At 34.1% G+C, this 20,511-nt stretch overlaps 1 protein-coding gene and 2 long non-coding RNA genes across 14 annotated transcripts in view; 2 read left to right on the top strand and 1 right to left on the bottom strand.

Annotated features, from left to right (window-relative positions):
* Window positions 1-12,301, top strand: part of LOC105327051 (octopamine receptor beta-2R) — a 53,369-nt gene extending 41,068 nt beyond the window's left edge. For 9 of the 12 annotated variants that reach the window (XM_034452989.2, XM_066074004.1, XM_034452987.2 and 6 more), the window contains 3 exons: window positions 2,324-2,447; window positions 9,072-9,128; window positions 10,646-12,301. In XM_034452989.2, the coding sequence (XP_034308880.2) occupies window positions 2,324-2,447; window positions 9,072-9,128; window positions 10,646-11,595 (1,131 nt within the window). In that variant the 3' untranslated portion in view covers window positions 11,596-12,301. Of the gene's footprint in view, window positions 1-2,323; window positions 2,448-2,747; window positions 2,778-8,484; window positions 8,512-9,071; window positions 9,129-10,645 lie in introns of all 12 variants that reach the window. The other 3 variants (XM_066074006.1, XM_066074005.1, XM_034452994.2) reach the window with 3 other exon arrangements.
* On the bottom strand, window positions 12,292-17,181 carry LOC105327046 (uncharacterized). The gene is made up of 4 exons (XR_010710448.1): window positions 17,157-17,181; window positions 16,507-16,622; window positions 12,808-13,080; window positions 12,292-12,497 (listed from the first exon to the last, which is right to left on the bottom strand). It is a non-coding gene; the product is annotated as an uncharacterized lncRNA (long non-coding RNA).
* Window positions 17,182-18,253: 1,072 nt separating this feature from the next.
* On the top strand, window positions 18,254-20,095 carry LOC105327039 (uncharacterized). The gene is made up of 2 exons (XR_010709961.1): window positions 18,254-18,325; window positions 19,576-20,095. It is a non-coding gene; the product is annotated as an uncharacterized lncRNA (long non-coding RNA).
* The last annotated feature ends 416 nt before the right edge of the window (window positions 20,096-20,511 follow it).

Here is a 20,511-nt window from a genome sequence, read left to right as displayed (position 1 = left end):
CCACACAAGTTTCAGCTTTCCTGGCTAATTAGTTTCTGAGAAGAAGATTTTTAAAGATTTACTCTATTTAATCATATGTTAAACTTCGACCCCCCATTGTGGCCCCATTCTACCCCCAGGGGTTATTATTTTCACAACTTTGAATCAACACTACCTGAGGATGCTTCCAAAGAAGTTTCAGCATTGCCGGCTGATTAGTTTCTGAGAAGAAGATTTTTAAAGATTTACTCTATATATTCCTATGTTTAACTTCAATCCCCCATTGTGGCCCCACCCTTCCCCCGGGGGTCATGATTTTCACAACTATGAATTTACACTACCTGAGGATGCATCCACAAAAGTGTCAGCTTTCCTGGCTGATTAGTTTCTAAGAAGAAGATTTTTAAAGATTTACTCTATATATTCCTATGTTAAACTTCGATCCCCCATTGTGGCCCCACCCTACCCCCGGGGGCCATGATTTTCACAACTATGAATCTACACTACCTGAGGATGCTTTCACACAAGTTTCAGCTTTCCTGGCTGATTAGTTTCTGAGAAGAAGATTTTTAAAAATTTACTCTATATATTCCTATGTTAAACTTCGATCCCCCATTGTGGCCTCACCGTACCCCGGGGGTCATGATTTTCACAACTTTGAATCTACACTACCTGAGGATCCTTCCACACAAGTGTCAGCTTTCCTGGCCGATTAGTTTCTGAGAAGAAGATTTTTAAAGATTTATTCTATATATTCCTATGTAAAACTTCGATCCTTCATTGTGGCCCAACCCTACCTCCGGGGATCATGATTTTCACAAATTTGTATCTACATTACCTGATGATGCTTTCACACAAGTTTCAGCTTTCCTGGCTGATTAGTTTCTGAGGAGAAGATTTTTAAAGATTTACTCTATATATTCATTTGTTAAACTTCGACCCCCCATTGTGGCCCCACCCTCAGGTGAGCTAAAAAGGTTAAGTTTACAATACAATAAGTTGTTAAAGTTGGTTTCTGGAAGAACAGACTTTGAAAATTTTCTTAATAAATATTGACAAATATTTTACTTTTTTAAGCTTTAGTTTTTAAGATCTGTGTACAAACATAGAATTGTGAGCAAATCGCTGTATCTTGCTTATAATTCGAAGCTTAACACTCAAATATGGTTAGTAAATAGAAATTGTAAACAATTAAACACAAGAAACATGCACTACATGTATAACAAATAAAGAACACAATTTATTTTTTCGAAATGAATCATATATATATACATGTATATACCTACATATTTCCGTCAGCGATATCAAACTCTATTTAAACTGAATAAACTCGAAAAAATGCCGAGCATCTCAACAAAACCTATTGCATTAATCTACATGTACCATTACGCAAAAGATAATGCCGAATTACCGATAGAATGAATTGTATTTCAGTACCCGTCCCCTACATCCGATTTTGCTTAATTTGCGCAGGTAAACAGTTAACTGTTTGATTTACCGAAGTCTCTGTTTGATTTGATACGTAAAAATCACGAAATACAGACGATAGTTTCCAGGTTACAAAGCATAATGAGAACGAAACGAAAATCAGAACAAGCTAACACCAACGTCATGTGTGGAAACTGTCAACGCATTGAAATATTTAGCCTCAATTTACTTCACAAAATCGGCACCAATATATTTTGTATGTTTCAGAATTTCCCTTCATACGCGAACTGTTGCACAACAAGCAAATTCATCATAGTCAGATCGACCCTTTTTCGTATAATGTCATGGCTGCTTTAAACAAAGAACCTCGTTTTAGAAGTATGGAATCATTTTACCGGATGCCGAACCCGAAGCTATTAAACTGATTGAAACACGCATTTCCTTTATTATTATTTTCGTAATAACTCAGATTTGAAACAAAATTTCCACTTAATTTTTGCAATTTATATTTTCCTTCCCATAAGGATAATTTATGCTAAACTATGTTGAATTTGCCTCGGTAGTTCTTGAGAAGAAGATTTTTAAAAATGCACCCCCCTTTTTCTACAGTTTCAAGGTTTTCTCCGCTTTGAATACAGATCAAACTTTTATTTCTGCAATTTATATTCGCCCTCCCATAAGGATGATTTGTGCCAAATTTGGTTGAAATTGGATAAGCGGTTTTAGAGAAGAAGTTCAAAATGTAAAAAGTTTACAGACGGACAGACGGACAGACGGACGGACAGACGGACGGACGGACGGACGGACGACGGACAAAATGTGATCAGAATAGCTCACTTGAGCTTTCAGCTCAGGTGAGCTAAAAATGGAAACAATATCTAAATTTTTCAAAAATATTCTTTTTTTTCTGTTGTAGGCGTATTGCGCCGGGTACATGAACAGCGCGTGTAACCCCATTATATACGCCTGGAGGAGCCCCTCGTTTAGGGAGGGATACAAGGAAATCCTCTGTCAGGAGCCTTCCTATGTCGTCAGTGACGGTATGTGCATTACGTCATCGTGTTTCCGATCTACGTCTTTAATATGTTTATCTCTGTGGGTAAATGTAAACAATAGTCAACATCCTGGTTTTTTGTTCAAATGTTTTAAATGTAAGCTTTAACTATATAATCATGCATTGTTTTTTTTTAATCATTGTATATATGTTTTATTTCGAAAACGTCTACTTCATAGATATGCGTTCACAGTATTATAGAGATATCTTTTTCAATATGTTTTTTCTTATGTATATATACCAATTGATATCGTTCTTTTTTACCACTTGCTTTCTCTCGTTTAAGGCCATGCACAGTCTTCAAGTTTAATCTTGAGCAAGTAGCACAATTTTATCTTCAGAACTTTTTCTAAGCTTATAAGCTGTTCTCTGAGTAAACTAAATAATCATTGAGCCGGTGATGAATTATTGCAATTTCTTTGTAAGAGATAAATCTTGCGCTAATTGTTCTTTTCTTTAACAAGAACCCGGGGTTATGGGACGTTTGTCGTACTCAAACTCCTACTTTTACTTCAAACTTGCAATCGATACACATTGTCATTCTCACTCCGACCGGATTGCTCTCTACTACATATTGACCATGGTTTGCGACGATGCCAATTTTGGTTTATTGTATAATTTCAAAATCTGTTCTTTTACACACCAGTTTCATTTTTTTAAGCACTAGGTTAGAATTTGAGCGTGTATTATCTTTTGAAGAAAGTATTCATGAAAGCAAGTTTACAAGATACTGATTATCAAATCACATAATATCTAAAAATATCTAAAGGTGGAATCCAAAGCCGCAAAGCGGACGTATCAAACGCACATCTTGCGTACATTCAGTAGGGTAAGTGTATCTCCCTGGTCGTCAGTCTCGTCTTTTGATTGGTGTTTATTTATAGATTGTGGTCACGTGGTGTTTATGTTTATGTTAATTTTGAAATGACGTCATAAGTTGGTGTTTTCGTATTGCCATTATTTTGAGGCCTGATGTATGGACAGTGTGGAAAAATTAATTCATTTATATTCTGCTACAATTTTCTTTGCGAGCAATGAACGTGGGATGGCTTACATTTGTTATCTATTATTTCTCCGTACAATTATTTTACCATCTTTGATTTCATTCGTAATGCATGCATGAAGGCTGAATTTGATGTATAATTTGTTATCCACAAAATACTAGTTCAACTAGTTCGATAATACCTACAGTATCCTTCCTAATGCCATAGAAGGAAAAGCCCCACTCCACGCCCAAAGAATAGCGTTGAGTAAAGTTATTCAGATCTCAGTATGGTTGGCCTTTCTAATACATCATTATTCACACGCAAATGTAAAAGTAAAGAGAAAATGCTAGGAGGCCATTTATCTCTTCGAATATATAAGCCCTGTCTTGCAAGGAGGGAAAAGCCTCATGAAATATGGATGAAGAATATAGTTGAAAATTGTCTGTCAATTACATATTAAACGTTAGTAGACCTGTTCGAACTTCCGGTTTATGTAGATGAGATAAAGTTTATATTGGGTGTAAAAACCGCCTTTGTGGGTTTATCTTGGTAAAAAACAATTCCATTAGGCTGAAAATTGTTACCACAAATACACGAATCTCTATTTTTGCCTGTTTCACAGAAAAAAGAAACCCTGCTAGATTGATCAATTGCATGACAACGGTAACTGCTCTGATGATTTTGATGCCGTATCAATGCGACATTTTTTATTTGATTTTTAATCAAATACAACACTTATTTCCGTTGATTGAGGTTTGATTATTACTAGATACTCACGACATACCGGAATCCGGGTTATTTTTTGTACTAAACGTTTTGATGAAGCAGAATCTATTCAGAGTTAACAGGAAGCCATGAATTATTTATAACAAAAATAATTTTTTAGTTTTTCTTTTTGATGAACTGGTGAGAATTACTCCATCAAGTTTCTTTATAATTGAGTTTTTAGCAAACCTTTTGAATTGGATTACAATCTTTTCTTGTTTAAGAAAGATGATTATTACGACTGCAGTTTCCTGTAATATTGTATTGTGTGTCCAATGCTTTTGGTCCATTAACTGCAACACAAAGACATCTTGATTGCAAACCAAAATATCTCATTACAAAGTTAATGAAGACCGCCACTGAAAAAAAAATGATTAAGAAAGACTAATGTTTCTCCTATGGCCACGCAGTCTGTGATTTTTGTACAGTAAACATAGATAAAGGATTGAACATGTTAAACAATCGGTCTCTGATTTCCGGTGTTTGAACAGGCTTCAGTGTTAGGTTCTCTCTGTTAGATCTGCGCTCCACTGTCACCAATAATTCATCATTACCTGAAAATTAAATCAACATTGATGTCGTCCCTTGAAGCCCCAAGGGATGCAACTCAATTAATTCGGAACCATACTATCTATTCGTCATGGTTTTTTTGTTTTATTTTATAAAAACCTACTAAATTGATCGTATTTTATAAGGTTTGAATTGGATATTGTTTATTTATATCGTGTTATGGCTTACTTTAAAAAGAATAGTTCATGATTGACATGAGATTTACTAAAGACTTTGGGACATTGGTGCATTTAAATTACATGTAAAATGAAGTGATATTCTACTCTTTTTACGATTATATTAATTTATATTAAGTCTCCATTTTTCTTTTCAAGGTCCAATGGGCAAAGTTGTCATAAGGACAAGGTCCAAATCAAACACAGCCCCTTATCAAATCCAGGACCGGTCTTCGTTTGACCAATCATAACACTGCTTCTATAATTACATGGGTAATAAAAAGGGGCATGTTTGACTAGGTTTTCTTAAAGTAGAAATGTATTCAAAGGTTTTATACGGAATGACTCACATGCATATAAAGCTAAGGATGTCATATTTTTTTAATCTACGGATACTTTAAAGCTTTTTTTTTGGTTTGGCATGCAGTAAACAGTAAAAATTTGAGTTAAGTCCTAATAATGTTGCAAGTGTCTTAGGCTCACAGTTCAAAAGCATGTTTACAATTTTACCGAATCTGTTTAAATCCAGTTTACAAGAATATCCAGACTATTGCGAGATCGTTGCACAATGTTTATATAATATAGCATGCGTATCGCACAAAATCTTTATAGGTTCAAATTTTTTTGTTTGGTTTTGGCGTCTGGTAAAATGTGGAAGATAGTAACTGTTAGTGTTTTTACCGGCATCGGGATTCCAAGAATTTCCTCTTTTTTTCTTTCTGTTTTTGCTCAAGAAGTTGATGAACTGACAGATAAACTGGAAGTTTTTCTCTCTCAAGCCATATATCGTTATCAAACAACCATTAGAATATAGAAATCCTATTGCAGAGGTTTGTAGTGACTAGTACCCAGTATTTTTGAAAATTTTGAAAGGGCTGAACAGAAAAGAAGCATGCTCATGCTATAATGCAACATTTGATTCCAGTCAGAAGCCACACGTTTTAAGAAACGCATCATTGCCATAGGAAACAAAATTTACTTAAAATAATTTTGTTTGTTGCATTTGATATGCATTTGAATCATTACCAGTAGGACAAGATAAGACCAAGAGCTTCATACCATTCCCAAGCTTTGCCGATTTCCCTCTCTGTTCCTTTTTACCACCTAATCTGTTGCTTCAGTTATGTGTCTGGTACTAGGGAGACAAAAGTACAAAAATATCACTTATTTCATTCAAAAAAGTATACTTTAACACTTAAATCCCCAAAATCGAGAGAATAACAGTGCAACCAAGTCACGAAATCTTCTGATCTCAGAAAAAGATCGATTTCGTTATACGAAACCCTCCGTTTTTCTGAAAATTTGATACCACAGTCAATTTACCATACAAGATCTAGAAAAACCATTAAATCAATAAAAAAGAAATAAGCTTTTAAAATAGAGAATCTTATTTTCTGATCATTGAAAATATAGTTTATTTGACTCTGCTTTTGGTCAAAGTAAAGAAACACTTCCGTTTACATTATTTACTAAGATGCGCAAAGCGCTGCGAGGACTTCGTTGCGAGACCCAAAATGCGCAGACTGACGAGTGAGACTCTATAAATTACGTATATATGACATTATTTCAACAGGGCCCTTAGGACCAAGGATACGCGTTCTCGCCAAAGTCGAGAGTATGGGAAACATTCCTGAGCGCCTTATGGCGGTCAGAAAACACTGGTAAATGAGTGTTACTCACGTAATCCATCTCACTTCCGGCACAAAATGTAGCATTCATTGAGTTGGTTTTACTTCATATTCGATTAATTACTTTTTTGTTTGCCTATAATATAAGTTTTTTAGTTCTTTCATGTTTGATTTTGAAAGCACCGTTTTAGCTAGAGTGGCATGGTTTTTTTTTATACCTGGTATAATTTCGTAATAATTTTTGCAACACCATTTTCAGGAATTTGGCATATAATATTGTTGGTTGTTTTTTTTTAACAACAAAAAACGTAATATTCGTGGCACATTTTATTTTACCGATGGTTTCATAAACAGTTTAGTTACTTTAGTACATACATGTAAAGGCAAATACAAGACTTGTTTGATACTTGTACCATCATCAGATGTTGCATTTGAAACATTCTCGGTGTCTCGGCGGATTGTCTAGCTCTGTGTAAACTGAAACCTTTGAATTATGACGTATCGTGTAGCTGAGTATAAACATTCGTTTTCTGTTCTCCTTTTGCTTTGATGAAAGTGACTAATAGTGTTTATATTTGTCGAAAGATGGCGCTGCGACGGCAGCTGAAATGAATCCAGTGAAAGGTTATTAACACAAACTGTGTTAAATATGCAATCGTTAACTGTGAAGATGTGACGATACACACGAGACCAAAAGAATTTACACAAATATTTGCATTTGATACCTCTCTGCTCAGACGCTGTCCATAAATAGCACTAAACATGATTAGTCTTCTAGTTGATATTTACTAACATAAACATACAAATTGAAATCGTCTGAGGTTTCAATGAATAACTTCTTGTTTTTTACGAACAGAGGAAAGGCGTCGATATGCTTTATCAAAAGCAAAATCTCTTGAACTGGTCTACAGCCTTAAATTCCAAATGTAATGTATTTGAACCAATGGTTACCTTCGTTATATATTGTGTACACTATTAAATGCAACCAATCAGCTTCGATGTTTCACCGTTGTCAGTTTATTCATTGTGTCAGTAGAAATTTGACAGTTAGCTGCAGACCTTGTTGTACTATCTGTTTGCTTTTTGCAAAGTTTATTTAATATTTTGAATCCGAAACAAAAATCCTAAGGCTTGTTAACATTATGTTGTCAATTTTTAATCAACGCCATTTTATTTTAGATCTACATTTTAAACTTAATTATACGTGCACATAGAACCATTTTAACAAGAGCTTGGACTTTGGGTAGTTGTGTTAAACAGCAATGTGACGCAGGCCTGTCTATTTCATTATCAGCCACTCAGCCATAGCTATCTGAAATCAACAAGATTTGTCTGGCTTTTGAGCTAAGCCTACGCAATCGGTGCAAATTTCGCTTGAAACCGCGTCATTTTTAACTTGTTTTGACGCAAGAAATAGATAGTTACGTCCTACTGAAAGTCCAAGGTCTTGTTAAAATGGTTCTAATTATATATAAGACGAATCGGTCCCACAACATAGGTCTGCAGCTCACTGAATTTAGACATGTCAAGTTAATCGCTAGTTGGGAGAAGACCAGCTACATTATGCACGTCGTAAGAGAACAAGCAGCGGGGTTAATTTATACCTTCTAAAGGACAATTACTGGGTGTAAAACTCATACAAAATCCAGCTTTGATAGTATAGTAGAGGTAATTGTATGGCAGTCCATCAGCCAGGTTTCCAAAGTCCATTATTAAAAAATGCCAGTTTCCTTAGAAGGACCAATATATGTTTATAATAATTGCATTTCGAAGCATGTTGGCTGCATTGCATCCTATTTCCTGTGCATGTGCATTCAAATAAGGTTATATGAGACTAATAGTTTGGGAGTTATAACGACCAAGAACAGTGAACATACAATAATAATTTGGTATACTTCTGTATATTTTGCATTTTATAGGCCAGATTATTCCTAAAATGTGCGCGTGTATGTATTTATTTATTTTTCAATATATTGGATGCACAATATTGAAACATGGTGGTGGAGAAATCACAAAGTAACAAAAATTAATGGAATGTACAAATATTAAAGTTACATTTATTTATTATTATACTAAGTATATAAAAGTAATAAATCACGGGAAGATTACTTATCCGCCAAATATTTTTATCATTTTTCATTGTCTTCATCAACCATATTATAATATCATCATCAGTGACCATTTTTTTTGGAAATTCAGATTCACCGGTCACAAAATTCGTACCGCCGGGTTGTACAAACACGTGACTTATAGAACGTATTTTTACTAAACATATTTACGAAACTAAATATAATTATATCGGATGTAGATTAATTGTACAGTACATGCATAATTAAAACGTGTGGCCATGTTTAATCAACACTAAAACATTTAGGTGTATGTTTTATATGATGCATTATGACATTATGTTTGTGTTGTTTTATTTATAATGTTGTATGACGTCATCACGTTTGTATTTTACGTTTTCACGTTTATCGTCACGAGAGTTATTTCCCTTTATTAACAGACCGGATAGAAGTTTTGTACAATCAGGAAAATAGTCAACCATTTAAACGACTAACAGGTACCAGGGTTAGGGTTGCTTTGGTTACGTCATCAGACATAGCATGCCCGTTAAAATGACATCACATATCACACGGTTACACATTTTGAAATTATCGCCTCTGTCTGTGCAAGAAACCAACAAAATTATCTTATTTTGTCTTGATTTGCAGTAGAAACTCTAAAATACTTGCTTTTTATACTTTTATGATGTATTGATAATGATATTATAAAAGAACTCATGCCAAAGCAATGTTAACTCCAGTGAACGAAATAAACAAGGTTAACCCATATATCGTTAGTTATTTGATTGCATGCTATAAATATGTTATAACCTTAACTTTTATAACTCTGTCTGACATGTATTGTTTATTTTTCCATTATTATTCTTCAAAAAATATGATTTATGAACTGTTGTTATGAGATTATAATATACATTTATAGCAGGTGTACTGATATCTTCGATAGACTGTACTCTACCCCTGTATCACAAAAGTTATTTTCGCAAATTTGAATCTGCGCATGCAATTTTAATCTACAGTTACATGTACATGTACCTGTTATAGGCTGTTACTTACATACTTTTACCTTTTCAAACCCGAACTTCAATTTGTACACGTGAAAAGTTAATCAAATTAACTTTTTCTGTCTGATATATCACCGACAATTGTGCCTAGCATGAAATTCTTGTGATATTTTCAATATTTATATATAGCTAAACCTACAAATCACGTGGAATTCACGTGGACAAATTTCAAGTAAATTTTATCCCGTGGAATTCACGTGGAAAATTTTCAAGTAAATTTTTTCGAATTTTTTTAGTAAAATTCACATGAAAGCATGTTTTACTCGTGAAAATCACGTGTGGCACAGTTGGCTGTTGTAGCTAGTACTTTGCATGATGCTGTATGAAATCCCGGACATAGAATGATAGAATCAGGGCTCCAATCCTCCACACGATGCATCGTAGTATCTATATGATGTCAATATAGAATTATAGGGAATTCTTACTTTTTATAATAACTAAGATAATGGTAGAATTTCTTTTACTGAATTAGGCACTGAATATTTCATTGATCGATACATCTTTTTACTTGCTGTAATTTTAAAATAGAAAAAAAAATTAAGCAGAATGAAATTTTCTATCAAAAATATTGTATATCATATTATACCCGTTATATACATGTACTACGATGCATTGATTGTTGGTTTTTAAAAGATTCCCTGGTAAATTGATTAGCGAGCGCAGCTGCTACACGTATAGATATAGACCAAAGAACGGTGTTGTCTTTCATACATTAATATGAAGTTTATATGGAATATATAATATAAAAGTAAAAGAAATTATTTTAATTCTGAAACTTAATATGCTTTTAACGCCGTAATTTAACTTTCGAAATATTTCCAGTAATCTGTTAAATGATCTTTTAATAAAACGCTTTGAAAGTCGACATTGATTATGAAAATATATTGATTTGTATGATTACACATTTATTAATATCGGACGTGTTGTTTGATCTTTCTCTGTGTGCCTTTCAGACACAATGCACGATAGCTCGCCCGGTCCACGGAGGCGGATCTCGCTTTTCATCAACTCCGTGAGAGCGTCTCACCGCGGATCTAGGATGGGGTCTGACGATTCATTATCTCACTACTCGCTTCATAGTCTCAACAAAGCACACAAAACAAACAAGGCCAGCGACTCCTCAACACACAAGCTGCTACGCAAGCTCACCGGTAAAACGGCCAAAGGTAGTTCCATTATCAAGCGGGACGGGTCCGTGATTCTGGTGAAAAATGGCAAAATTGTTTCAATGCGCGAGGACGTGCGCAGAAGGAACACATACGGTGATCTGGACGATGTTTTTCTTCCCAGCTCGTCTCCCCTGGCGGACAAGTATAAAAACGGAACTCGTCCTCCCCTTATAAGGCAACCAAATCTTAACATTCTGTATGAAAGTAACTCTGAAAGAGTAGTATTAGGGCAGGCAAAAGAGAATGGATCTGCATTAAGGTGTCGCTCTATATCGGAGGAAGACGTGAAATCCAGCACACACTCCATAGAGAAAGTAAATTCCAGTGCACCAAATATCGAAATCTTGATTTCGGAGGCGACAAACGCAGATGAGACTCAGACAGTGACTGATAATTTGTGTCCTCAATGTCAGAGGTTATCTACCTTTAAACCTTTGGAAACCCGATGTTCCCACGGGTTGTTCCCGAGCCCCGTGACCATCCGACGATCACGTAGTGATACAATACGTCAGAGTGCCAGTAATTCCCCGGAAGAAACTGTTCATTTATTGTCAAAGAGCGACCAAAATGTGTACAAGTTACCTCTTTTGGCGTCGCCGTCGTCACCATCATTTGAACGCTTGAAAACGCATGCGCAAACAAACGGGACTGCGAGTGACGGTGAAATTAATGTGAACGTGCCGCTTTATACAAGACGGTGGTTAAAACATAATGTTAATAGCGTGCAAACGTGATAGTATTCCCCCGTGTAAAACTGTGTATTTTTTATTTTGATTTTAAACTGTATGTGATTTACGACTGGAATTAGAAGCAATAGTTGTCATTATGATTTAAAGCAATATATTAACATGTGCGTGAAATATCCTTTACAAAGTCTTACGCTGTTGTAAGTTCTGAGAAGGACTGAGGACATGTTTAACCGACCGGAAGTTTGCTACCGAACAGTTTATTAGTCACTTGAATGTTAGCATGTTAAAAACTGTACAGTATTACTTTTGCAATTCAGAATTGTACTCTGTGCTTATATACATGTACTTACATCACATTTTCATCTAATGAATAGCTGGTAAAGAAAAATATTAGATCTTGGTGAAACAAACATAAATATGTCGTAAATTAGGAAACCATGCAAGCATTGCTTAGATATGTGTTCAATATATTTCCTGCACTGGATAAGTTTTAAAACACTGAGTTCAATTTTTAAAGTGAAAGTTTGATCTCTGTTGTATTTTTGTGAAATATTTTATAATTACAGAAATCAGTTTTGAATTTTTAAATTTTGTTTGAAAGATTTTATATGTATACTCAGAAAAAATTTAAATTTTAGGAAAGATTTATTTTCAAATCCTGGGACATGTTGTAAAATATTTGTGTTATATGTTTTTATTCCAGAGATGTAAATGTACGTTAGAATTGAAAAAATAAAAACGTTTTATAGAATACCTTTGTTATTTAATGAAATATTTATACACATAACGAATAATGGTTGATATGTACACACGACGGACAGAATAATTTACAATGATTTAAAGGTTCGCTGATGTGGAAACAGGAATTACAAAACAGGTGATCACAGAGAAGTTTAGGTGCTAAAAAAAGTTTTTTCTTCTTTTTTCGTTTTGTTCTTTATTCATATCTGCAAGAAAATTTAGAAAAATGTTGCGATAATCATATCAGTGATGTACAATATCTCTTTCAAAGAGAGATAACTGGGTTTTTTTTCCATAAGTAATGTTACATGTAATACGATGCTGAAAACGAATTCACTCTTAATAAAAACAGTTAAATCTGACAATAAAAATTACCAAGAGACAATAATCTTAGAAATGCTATAAATTGTTGGTCTCGACATTCATCAATTTTTTTTTTATTTTTGTGTTTCGTTTTTAAATCGTTTTGGTATTTTACTTTCCCAGAAAAAAATCAAAACAATACTGTCACCGTACCCCGTTTTACTGACACACAGGACAACATTTCCCCTCCACGTTAACTGGTTTATCGCAGCTGGTGCGGGGACAGTCGATGCTTCCACACATCGCTTCATCCATTCCCTCAGAACAGCGACAGAACGTGCAGGGGTCGATAAATTTTGTCTCCCCTCCTTCAATTTTGGCACCATTGGGTGCAATACAGCTATCATCCGGCTCCTCCTGTGCAAGAACGGAGCAGGCGACAAACCCAATGAGAAAAATGGCGAGTATCGTTGTTTCCTTCATTATCTACAGAAAAATTAGTGCAATTTTAAATATTTCAATCATTTTTGGAGGGCAATTGTAACTTAAGGTTAAGTGTCCCTCTTTCATGAATTTAAACCCAATTTATGGCTTCCAGTTTATAAGCCAAAACAGATAAGTAACTTAGCTCGGAAAGACTATGATAACATCGATTTAAGAAATTACACGTATAAAAAGTTCAGATGAGAAAACCTGATATATATGTACACAATCTATCTATCTTGGCATAATGTTGATAAACGTTTAAGTTGTAGTTTTTAAATATAGATTTCTAATACACTAGCACATTGTAGACCTTTCATGTGATATTTTTCATATGCAAGTATGAAACAGTTTATTTTGAGATAATTTTTGAAACTGGGGGTCGTTTTATTCTCATCAGATTCTAGCAAGGAATTTCCTGCTGTTAGTCAAAGTTAACGTCATAATAAATTACCTAGATTACTGAGTATACATGTATATTAAATTTTTGTTTGTACTTGATACCGCTTATATTTAAAATTGATCCAGTGCATGTTTCTTCTCCCTTTAATTTCAGGCTCAGTCGTATATACACTAGGAATAAATTGGTATAATCATTACAACTTTGTATTGTATTGTTTATAACCAAGAACCACACATTTCATAGGTTTTCATATTAGCCACACAATAAATGCATCAACATATAAAATAATCACAACTGAATCTTAGATTAGACTGCGGGATAGTGATGTAACAATTATTCTTTTTTATATAATGGCATTCATGAATCTAACAAAGAACAGTAACTCCATGTAAACATGATTATATAGTCTTCCCAACAGTTTGTATTTCGAAGTAAAGCAGTTGATGGTCTGGATATTTTTTATTGATGCCAATTGAACAAGAAGATAGAAAGATGGGTTCTAACGATACATTGTAAATCTTTTTTATATATCTGTATAATTTCTTTCGTAAAAAAAAAAAAAAACTGTGTTAGTGATGACATGTAATATTTTTGCTTACATGGGCTTGCCAAACTGAAATTCAACAAGTTAAAACTATGCAATTATATAGGGTGATTGATTCGTTTTACATTACAGTTGTGGGCAATCGCAACTTCTCGAGCCTTTCCGGCAAGCTCGGAAAAACACCTCGAATGTATTAACATCACCGGATGTTAGAATTTTATACAAAATGGAGTCGCTTCCCATTAAAATAAGTATCGGCTAGACAGTCTTGTATGTCGCTTCTGTGTTATATTTTAGTGTATATAGTTTACTTTAATGAAGTATAGCTCACATCTCAACAGATCGTAAAATGTGTTCTATTTATTTCAAGTTTTGCAAAAAGGGGAGTTGTCATGGACGCCTAGGGAATACTTTCGAGGTGTTTTTCCGAGCTTGCCGGAAAGGCCCGAGAAGTTGCGATTGCAGTTGTGGGCTTTGTCACGATGTAGACCCTAAATACACTAAGTTAGCTGTGCATCAAAGTACATGTACATCTGTACGTTGATTTGGAATTTTGATTTTAAGATTTTGTCTTTCCAAGGAATCTGAATTATAAATAGAATGTTCACATTTTCAGGATATAACGAGTAAATGGTTAGAATCTGATATAAATTAAGAACGAGCGTTTCTTCTGCTTCCATTTATCCTCTACTTTTGGTGTGTATGTATGAAACAAAAAGCCAAACACATCCATGTAACAGATGTAATGCAAACACATGAACATTCGAGCCTCCAAAGAGCGATAACTCCGAATTCATTTCATAGACTTAACATTATGTTCTTAAATTTCTTCTAATACTTGCCCCTTTCCCCATTAAAGGCATTTTGGTGTTGTTTTTTTTAAAGTTTCCTATTAGAAACCCCTTTCCCTGTCAAAAATATGGAATATTTCTTCAGTGATTTATTTTGGGGCCTCTTCATACCCACATATAAAGTGCCTTAACTCTTATGTATGCTCGCATTCACTGCCTTTACGTTGGAATTTAAGGAATAAATAAGGATTTATGGGGTGATCAAATACGGCCGGGGGTGAGCACATCCAATTAAGTCCGAAGAGCTTAATAATGAATTCCTCGTGGTATTCAAAGAGTGATTCCTCTTATATCTATATTATTATCACAATAAAAATGGTACTTAATATTGAAATAACGACATTTTAAAAATATTTTCATATAGTATAATCACGCTAACCCCGCTTGTGCCTCACAATACGTCATTAATACGTCACAAAATGATTCGTTATCACCGACAGAGACACTGAAAAAATGTAAATATATTATGCATAAAAATGGACATTAACTTTGAGAAAATTAGTGAATAGTTTTTCAAACGTAATTAAATGACGAATCTATGAAGAAAACAAATAATTCACGGATTTTATTAGACTTATCAAGCATAGCTGTATACCGGACATCGTCAATGCATCATATAGATCTGTTTCTGTTGAAAAAGAATACACTACGCGTGACAAATATTATAAATACAGATATGTATAAACAAACCGGATCTACATGTATTACACGATAATGATGACGACACATAAAATCTCATGTCCGTTAGAAAGAATACTCAATCGGTCGCAAGCTAAATAAAATCATTTCCACGGGTTTAATCATATTACTAAAAAATAAAAAGAAGCAATTTTGAGCTATGGTATAGAATCGGATTGCCAGCAGAATTGTTAGTACATAGTAAATCAACAGCAACAAAAAATTAAAAGTCTCTCGGATACAAAATTTCATTTTGGTTGGCATTTTAATCGAATCTGGTAAAGCATGAAAAACTTTTCAAAAGTCTTAACATTGTATTTTTGTCTTGGTATTTCTGCATTAGAGAAATTGCACTTTAAATTTAATTACTTCTATGTGTAACGCAGTGTCTCGTGCGATTGGATAATTTGTAGAGAGATTTTACCTAATCAAAAAAATAAATAAATAAATAAAAGATAGTACATGTACAGTGCAATAATTCATCTAGGTTGATCTAGTAGCAAATTCTCTTTTATGAATAACCATTATCCGGTCACTGGTCAAAATATAATTGTTCTTAAACTTCTGTTAACTGGCCGCTTGGATTCAGTAAATATGCTGTTTTTCTCAACTAAATAGTTTTTATGTTTAACTTCATTCAACAGACTGAGCTACATGTGACTTATTTCCTTCACATATTTCTCCTTAAACACGGAAGAAGATAAAGTAAAATAGGGCATGAAGTGTTTGAAACATTAAGAAAAGAGTAACGAGTAGCTTTGTTGCCATTTGAATCGTTTCAACTGATTTTATCGTTTTATGAACATTGTTTTAATATGTTTGAACATTGCGTCCCATGACCTCTATAAAAACTCGACCGATTTGATAGTAGCTAAAGTATGAAAATATTAACAGGCTATTGTAAAACGGTATTGAATTTATATGATACAATAAAGCAAACATAAATAGCCTACCGTTGTGGATGAATCAGTCACTGTCCTTTAACAAGAGAACCAGGATGTATGTTAGTTGACTGGTGGTCTGGCCTGTGGTTTACGTGGTGTATTTCCGATTTTTCATTTCCGGTTTACTAATGATGAGTTAAATTATTGATATAATAACGGATTATAATATGATCGCTTATGATAATTTGATGAATTCGTAAGAGAGAGAGAGAGAGAGAGAGAGAGAGAGAGAGAGAGAGAGAGAGAGAGAGAGAGAGAGAGAGAGAGAGAGAGAGAGAGAGAGACAGCGACAGACAGACAGAGACAGACAGACGGACGGACTGACAGAGAGAGATTGACAGACAGACAGAGCAAACGAGTCAGAAAGGAACAATTTGCATAATGCTTTTAATGTTACAACATTTATATTTTTAAAAATGCAAAGGTTTAAAAAACCCTTTAAAAATGGTTACGCATGGACTAGTTTTTCAACATTATGATAGCATTAATAACGAGACTGGGCGACATTATTTTTGTTTCTTCAGAACTTAACATACAGTGCCCATCTTTTCGTCGCACCCGAAAAACGGTATAATCTCATATTAATTACCAATGGCCTTGACCTCATAAATCTCAGTTGATTAATTTCTTAATCGAGGTTAATTGTTAAATTTACTTACGTGGGATAAACCGTATAGACTATGATGTATGGCACGGCTTTTCAACTGTCGTGAATTTAATGATATACATAAATAATATTCAATCAAACTGACTAATTGTTGTGACACGTGCTGCAGAACGGTTGAGGTCAAGGGTTCCGCGGGGGTATTAAGGAAGCATATGGGCAATTTAGCGTCTTATTTTGACTGTTGTATTCAAAATCGTGAAATTAAAAAATTGTTTTGAATAAGATCAAAAACTTAGTATTATCCTTTAGAATAGATGCCAGTGCAATAAAATCGGGTAGTACATCATTGCCACATTGGTGCATTATCACGTGACAACTATAAATAGCTTACGTAAATTCCTTAACATAAAATGAGATAGAACAACACTACCCCGCGGCTTACAAAATAAAATAAACATACCAAGTGAAGGCAAAACATCTCAGTTTCATCAAAACCGCTGCTAGAATCATATGTTTTTCCTTATTAAAAAGTTATTCATCCGGTTCTCGAAAAACCTTCCCAACTTTTATAAAGTTTGCACGGAAAACGGCAAATTGCATCAAAACAACACACAACATTGGATTCTAGCAGCACTTTTCAATCTAAGCATTGATCAAACTAACGATGCGTATAAAATTTCAAGTTCAATATGTACGGGGTAGTGTTGTTCTAGTCGGATTTTTATATCGTAAACAACGACAGAGGAAAGCCTGGCCGAGAAATAAAAGCAAATTTACATACCTTTTAGCGAATGTTTGATAAAACTAACATCTTCTCCAGTATTCTTATGTTCAATTCTCATTAAATCACGCCACAATACTTTATTAGAGTTCTTAGATTAGTTATATTTTGAATATGTTTACAATGCTTTCCGATCAAATTCACACGACATTCAACTTTTAGTCATGACGTCATCAATGTGTAAATCTACGTAATGCAAACTAATTTCTGGAAAAAATTGTCTTCAGTATTTTTTATTTGTTTTTGGTCTACGTTTCGTTGCTTAGATATTTGAATATGTACATTATAACTAAGATTTGTGGTTTCACAGAATTACATGTAACTCAGATTCCATATGCTTCCTTAACACCCCCGCGTCACATATATAAATATAGTTAAAATGTCACCAATAATTTGTTTACTTTCAAAGAGATTTGGAATCTTAATAACACAGTATTAAAGTATGTATTGTTAGACTTATTTCAATCTAAAATTATCAACTTTCTTTTCCTTAAATTTCAATCTACTTTCAAGAATCTTAATGTTTTGACGTGTCTCTTTAATTATTAAAAATCAGCATGTTATTTTGTAGTGATGATGCATATGTTGAAAGAGAAAGGGGGGGGGGGGTGTGTACCGGTGTATTAACTGTTACATTTTAATGAATTACAAGAAGTTGCAATATTAATGTACTCCCATTCATAAATGAAATTAAATTTGATTGAATTACATATGTACATCTATTGAATGAATAAAGGCAAAGCTGTGTTTTCCTAATACTTTGAAGCAAGCGTTCGACTAAAAAAAAAGAGATCTGTTATATCCAATTTTCTAATGTTATCATAAGAGTATCCCTTCTAAGTCTTTTTTTTATCGATTTAAACATAAAACACTCTCTTTAGTTAGGTATGTAGATTCAGCCTTACACTTTTCGTTTTCAATTTACTTTTTTTTTTTATTATCAAATATCTAAGGCAGTAAAACCTCTAATCACTGTAAACTCAAACATTGACTTTAATTTTATGGTTTTATTGCAATATCCAAAATGTTGTTACTACCTACAAACCTGCAGGTTGGCATACCTTCAGTTACGAAATAAAAATTAACCGAAAAGCATTTAAATGCTGCAGTTGCATTATTCAGATCCATGTTGTGACGTTTTATTTATCGAAATACACAATAAAATCAAGTAAACTTTCATACATGTAAAGTTTCTTTCCTAAAATTGTATTCTAAAAGAGTAGCGCAGTGGTTTACAGGATTCATTAGTTATGAGTTCGAATTCCGCTTGGAAGTCTAAAAGTTTTTACATTTCCGAAAAAGTTTTAAACGCATTTTTTGGTTAAATATTGTATAATCTGAAAATTCCAAACCGGTGAAAGTATTTTAATTACATGTATAATTTACTTTAATCCACATCATTACCGACAGTTGTCCCATATCACCTTAAGACATCTTTTAAATTCTTCTCTGCAGTTTTCAAATTTTGGAACGAACCATTGTATGTTTTGCAATCTGCTCTTCAAATCAACTGTCGGGTTCAAATGTGTTTGTATGATATACACACTCTTTAACAACACACTTTGAAAAATGTCACACTTTGATAAAAAAAAAATCTTCAGAGACGTGGAAAAGTAAATGTACCTTGAGAGAAGAAAAAAAAAACTACATAACCATTGCTTAAGTAAATTGCTTAAAATCTTTTTTGCAGCAGAGTATGAAGGTTGTGGTGTTTTTAGCCCTGTCCCTCGTGATGATGGGTGCGTCATATGCTGATGACGATGACGACGGATGTGAGATCATTTTCGGTCCCAACATCGGAGACACGCTTCCCCGGGGTGAGAGAGTATTCATCGATCCTTGCGTATTTTGCGACTGTCCCGATGACGCACTTCCGGGGACGCATGCGTCGTGCGACCGGATCCCATGTCCCCCCGTTCCCCGGAACTGCACAAAACCCGTTCAAGTGGATGGGGAGTGTTGTGTGAAGTGCGGGTAGACTATACAACAAACTTTTAAGTCTTGACGGGTTATCTGTATAATTACTGAAAACAATACTGCATTTCTATTACTGTACACAAATGAACACTGGTAAAGCAAATGGTATAAGTTGCATGGGTTTTTTTTTTTTGTTGAATTTATTTATATTTTTGATTTCTAACTTGAATTATCTCTCCGTTGTTTATTACAATTACTTCGTTTTGGTTTATAAATTTGCTCAGTTGTTTCAATATTGTTTGTTATTTTTTTTGGGAATCTTTAATTATTTATGATCACTGTTGCATGTAACAACGTTGCCTCTCGATAACAGTGTACTTGTCACACGGAATGAGTTCTGTTTCATTTAATATGTCAAGTTGTTACACCTGTGGTTAATTTTTTCTTACCGTTCTGCAAAACAAGGTATCGTCTACCGGTACATCGCTGTATATCAAGGTCTGGCATTGTAAATTAATTTAAAAGTTCCCTCGTTCACTTGGTACTTATACCTTGACGTTTAAAAGAAATGGCCACTTTAAATGTACACCTTTATGCATTGTGATGGATCCTCGGGGGATAAAACATCCAAGTGAACCAGAGCATCGACTAAAATAATAACACGGGTGTTTTAAAAATCCTCCCCGAATCTCCAGTTTGCAAACAAATC

This window comes from Magallana gigas, chromosome 10, assembly GCF_963853765.1.
Source record: "Magallana gigas chromosome 10, xbMagGiga1.1, whole genome shotgun sequence".
Taxonomy (NCBI): domain Eukaryota; kingdom Metazoa; phylum Mollusca; class Bivalvia; order Ostreida; family Ostreidae; genus Magallana; species Magallana gigas.
Note: the sequence above shows the minus strand (reverse complement) of the source record. Positions and strands in the feature narration are given on the sequence as shown.